This window comes from Galeopterus variegatus, unplaced genomic scaffold, assembly GCF_000696425.1.
Source record: "Galeopterus variegatus unplaced genomic scaffold, G_variegatus-3.0.2 Scaffold1825, whole genome shotgun sequence".
Classification (NCBI taxonomy): Eukaryota; Metazoa; Chordata; class Mammalia; order Dermoptera; family Cynocephalidae; genus Galeopterus; species Galeopterus variegatus.
In genome coordinates, this window is record NW_007727936.1 from 66664 (window position 1) to 71412 (window position 4749).

Sequence of the window (4749 nt, forward strand, 5' to 3'; positions counted from 1 at the left end):
GGGGGGCCGGGGGCGCTGGCGGCCTTGGCGGAGGAGGACCGCTGCACCATAGAGCGCCGAAGCGACCTCAGCTACGCCGAGTTCGTGCAGCAGTACGTGCTCCCTCCCGTGCCGGCCGCGCCCGCGCCCCGAATCTACAGCTGCCTCGGTCCCGCCCCTGAGGCTCGGACCCGTTTGACCGTCCGTGTCACGCCTTGGTTTATCGGCCCGTCTGTCGGGACCTGCCGAGGCCACCCGCCCACCACTTCGAGCGGACGCGTGGCGGCGGGGTTGGGGCGGGCTGCGATTGTTCTGCCTTTCCTTCTAGTTACGCCTTCCTGAGGCCTGTCATTTTGCCGGGGCTCACGGACAACTGGGTGAGTGCTCGCCCGGCCAGGGCAACTCTCGCCTGTGCTGCGCCCCACCACTAAGCTTCTGCCCACCTCCGCAGAAGTTCCGGGCCCTGTGTTCCCGCGAAAGGCTGCTGGCCTCGTTTGGGGACAGCGTGGTCCGACTGAGCACTGCCAACACCTACTCCTACCAGAAAGGTGAGCTGCCCCATCTTCTTGCCAGCATCTTGAAGGCAGGCAGGACCAGCCAGTCCTGACCAGCCCTTTCCTTGCAGTGGATCTGCCCTTCCAGGAATATGTGGAGCAGCTGCTGCATCCTCAGGATCCCTCCTCCCTGGGCAATGGTGAGCCAAACCTGGGCAGCAGTGGGGGTGGGGGCACTTGGGAGTCTCCAGGTGCCAGGATCCCTGGTTCTTGTTGTCTCTGCTGGCAGATACCCTGTACTTCTTCGGGGACAACAACTTCACTGAATGGGCATCACTTTTTCGGCACTACTCCCCACCTCCATTTGGTCTACTAGGTACTGCTCCTGCTTACAGCTTTGGAATTGCAGGTGAGTGCTACTCGGGACCTGAGGGTTTGGAGGCTGCAGATTAGGTTTAGTCACCAGCTGTTTATGACTGACCCCGCAGGAGCCGGCTCTGGGGTGCCCTTCCACTGGCATGGACCAGGTTACTCGGAGGTGATCTATGGCCGTAAGGTCAGCACAGGGTGGGGGCTGAGGCTTGGGGCTCACTGACCACAACACACAAAGTGACCTTGCTGCTCATACCCCCAGCGTTGGTTTCTCTACCCACCTGAGAAGACACCACAGTTCCACCCCAACAAGACCACGCTGGCCTGGCTCCAGGACACGTACCCAGCCCTGGCGCCATCTGCACGGCCCTTGGAGTGTACAATCCGGCCTGGTGAGGTCAGTGGCTGGCAGGAGGGAGCCAGGCCAAACCAAAGGGCCCCCAGCTAACCCCTATGCCCCACCCCCTTCTGTGCCAGGTGCTGTATTTTCCTGACCGCTGGTGGCACGCAACGCTCAACCTCGACACCAGTGTCTTCATCTCTACCTTTCTCGGCTAGCCAGAGCAAGCGGCTGGCAAGCCTGTCACATACCAGCACATGTCCATGTAGCACTCACAGACTTTATTATAGGGACAGTGGTGGCAGCAGCAGCTTCAGTCCAACCCACCCTCACCTGCTTTTCCAGCTCAGGGGGAACAGGGGAGGCCCGTAGCCCAGCAAGGGCTATGCTGAGATGGGGAGCAGTCCACAGCCCAATAGCAGAACTGAAGGGGTGGGGCCCAGGGACAGACTATGTACAGGAATTGGGGGCTTCTACCCCAGTGCCCTCCTGGGCCAGGGCACTGGGCATACCAGGATTGGGGGCAGGGGCTCAGTAGTCCTCCACCCAGCCGTTTTCAGAGATGAATGCATCGATGACCTCCTTCATGGCCAGGTTGGGGATGAGCTGTTCCTGTGTTAGGGGGCTCCGAGTCACAGGGTCAAAGTGGCCCACACGCTGTAGTGATAACAGGATTAGAGGGCATTCAGTGGGCCCAAGGCCACACTGTTGGTCCTGCTCCCATGGGCCCTCACCTGCAGGTGCTCCTCGATGTCCTTGCGGTCATAGGTGATGCCACTTGGTGTGATGCAGGGCTCACGCATCAGCTCAAAGCTGATCTTACCACACAGGTAGTCAGGTATGTCTCGCTTCTGTGGCAAACAGGGACAGGGTCAGGGACCAGGAAAAGAACACTGCCCCAGCCTGAAACCCACAGGCTGCTTCAGGGAGTAGACACTCACCTTTCTCTTCTCATCCACCTGAGAGAAGAGCTCATCCATGTCCGCCATATACTTGTCCTACAAAAATTGAGCACTACACATGGGTGGGACACCCCATCTCCCTTCTCCATACACAGACCCAACATGGGCCGGGGCACCCTCATGTCACACACAGACACACAGGCAGGCTGGGGGCACCCTCACATCACAGACACACACAGAGACCCACATGTGGGCCAGGGGCACCCTCACGTGCTTGGCCTCGATGCAGGCCTGCTGGGCCCGGACATGGCTATCGTCCTCGTCACCCTCGTGGTTCCGCTGGCACTCTTCCAGCTCCCTGGAGGTTGACCAGGAGCTGGTCAGAGATGGACCTGGCCAGATGTTAGGCCCCACCCCAGCCTCAAGGCTAATGTTCAGGCCTCTTCTCCCTCAATTTTCTGTTGGCCAGTGTTGGCCTTCAATAAACACTTGTGTTGGTGACTCAGAGTTGACCCAAGAGAGTGTGGCCTAGAGAGGGGAGGGGCCCACCTCTCTCGCTCCGCTGCAATGAGCCTCGTGAGGTAGGAGTGCAGCTCGCTCTCCTGGTGGATGCGCCGCTCCTCGATACTGTTCCAGCGTTTCTTCTTAGCAATGCGCAGGGCACTGGGGATGTCGTCCCCAAAGTTGAGCCGCTGCTCCTTGGCCAGGCTGTAGGCTGGGGAAACGGATGCTTCAGGTCACCGTCAGGCTGGTCCACCCGCCTGATCCCAGGCACCCCTATCGCAGGCAATGTGTGGGCCCACCTCGCTGCAGGTTGGCGATGGCCTCATCATAGCTCTCCATCTCCAGCTGGCACTGCCCCAGGAAGAAGTGTGCCTTCACGGACTGCCCGTCCAGCTCCAGGGCGCGCCGGCAGTCAGCCAGTGCCTGCTCGTGCTGCTGCATCTTCAGGTAGCACAGGGCCCGATTGGTGTAATACACAGCCACCAAAGGGTTCCGGGTCTGGGGATCAAGGCCGGGCCAGCCAGCATAAGGATGTGGACCCAGATTGCCCCCCACCCGGTCCCAGCCAGATGACACCCCGATGTCCCAGGTTCTGTCCCAGCTTTGGTGCCCGTAGCCAAAATCAGGAAACTAGAGGTTTCTCAGTTGTCAAAGCTCTGGGTTCCGAGGATCCGCAGAGGGTGGGGTCCTGGCCCTGAGTTGTGGCTGAGCCCACCCTCTTGACCCCAATTGGTTTGTAAAAGTAAGTTTCTCAAATCTGTGGAGATACCCCGCTTTGGGCCTGGAGACCTCAAGGAGCAAGGGGCCCCGGCCTCCAAACCAGGCAGCCTCAATCGAGCTCCCCACCCGCCGGTTCTTCGGCAACCAACGCTGGGCTCGAGAGCCCCGGCCTAGGCCCTTTTGGAGACGGCGGGGCCGCCAGGCAGGGGCCGTGGGTGCACGCGGGCAGAAACCGGAGCCCCGCCTCCTCCCCGTCGCCAGCGCCAACCCCCCGACGCGGGCGCACTCACGATGGCGCGGCCGTAGCAGGCCGCCGCCTCCGGGTACTTGCGGCCCACGAAGAGCCGGTTGCCCTGCTCTTTGAGCTCCTGCGCGCTCGGGCTCTTCTCGGGGCTGCCGCCGCCGGCGCCAAGCCGCGCGCCACCCTCCTTCTCCTCCTTGCCCTTCATGGCGCCGCGCGGCCCGGCCTGGGCTTCACTCCCGGGTTCCGCGCCCGCGATCCGCCCGGGCCGCGCCCGCGACGCGACGCCGGAAATTCCGGTGCGTGCGGGACCGCGGAGGGACACGGCAGGCGAACGCAACCCGAGGCGGAGCGACGGAACTGGAGACGTCGGAAGTCAGGGGGTCGCCCGGGTCTTCGTTCCCAAAGGCTCGGCCCCGCCCCGCCGAGCCCCGCAAAAACTGATCGCGGCAGCCGCCCCCCGCTCTCAACCTCCCGCTGCCAGTCGAGGTCCCGCCCCTCGCTCAGGGCCCCGCCCCGCGCTCTGCCTTCCCCTACCAGCCGAAGGCCCGCCGCGCGCTCAGGGCTCCGCCCCCAGCGCTCAGCTTTCTTTCAGCCGAGACCCCGCCCCACGCTCAGCCTTCCTCTGCCAGCCGAGGCCCCGCCCCCCACGCTCGGGGCCCCGCCCCGCGGGCTGTGAGGCTACGAGGACCCGGGCCGCTGAGGCCTTTCTGGCTCGCCACCGAGAGGTGCCGCGGACAAGTGCTTTGGACCCGCGCGGGCCCCTGGGCACGGCTGGAAGCCTTGGACCGCCGGCAGGGCGGCAGGGGTGAGGCGTCGGTGGCTGGGCCTCCCGGTGGTCCTACGCTCCTCATCGCCCTTCCCCGGGTATCGGGAACTACCCGCGGCCGTCGGGGACGCGCGGTCAGGCGCGTGACCCGGGCGGAGCTGGCGTGAGGGGGGCCCGCGGGGCGAGGCCGGGCTTGCTCAGAGGGGATGGGGTGGGACCTGCCTCGCCCGCATGCCCGACGTGCGAGCCGCAGGCACGGGGCTCTCGGTGAGTCGGTGGGCGCGTCCTCGCCTGTGAAATGGGCGGATGTCCGTGTTCACGCAGCTGGACTCTAGGCGCCCTGGGCACGATCTTGGGCATCCCAAGGCAGGTTCTCCAAGAGGCTGTCCCGGGCTGGCGGGGACTAAGGGCTGCCCCTTCGCCTCCCA

At 64.1% G+C, this 4749-nt stretch overlaps 2 protein-coding genes across 2 annotated transcripts in view; one reads left to right on the plus strand and one right to left on the minus strand.

The window, feature by feature from the left end:
- JMJD8 (jumonji domain containing 8) overlaps positions 1 to 1639 on the plus strand; it is a 2265-nt gene extending 626 nt beyond the window's left edge. Inside the window, exons 2-9 of the mRNA XM_008579186.1 lie at positions 6 to 92; positions 308 to 356; positions 431 to 527; positions 605 to 673; positions 763 to 882; positions 962 to 1029; positions 1108 to 1242; positions 1323 to 1639. Coding sequence (XP_008577408.1) covers positions 6 to 92; positions 308 to 356; positions 431 to 527; positions 605 to 673; positions 763 to 882; positions 962 to 1029; positions 1108 to 1242; positions 1323 to 1403 — 706 coding nt within the window. The 3' untranslated portion in view covers positions 1404 to 1639. The remainder of the gene's footprint in view (positions 1 to 5; positions 93 to 307; positions 357 to 430; positions 528 to 604; positions 674 to 762; positions 883 to 961; positions 1030 to 1107; positions 1243 to 1322) is intronic.
- On the minus strand, positions 1452 to 3824 carry STUB1 (STIP1 homology and U-box containing protein 1, E3 ubiquitin protein ligase). The gene is made up of 7 exons (XM_008579162.1): positions 3602 to 3824; positions 2891 to 3089; positions 2637 to 2802; positions 2358 to 2445; positions 2127 to 2183; positions 1920 to 2036; positions 1452 to 1842 (listed from the first exon to the last, which is right to left on the minus strand). The coding sequence occupies exons 1-7, from the start codon at positions 3758 to 3760 to the stop codon at positions 1717 to 1719; spliced, it is 912 nt and encodes a 303-aa protein (XP_008577384.1). The 5' UTR covers positions 3761 to 3824; the 3' UTR covers positions 1452 to 1716.
- Between the last annotated feature and the right edge of the window lie 925 nt (positions 3825 to 4749).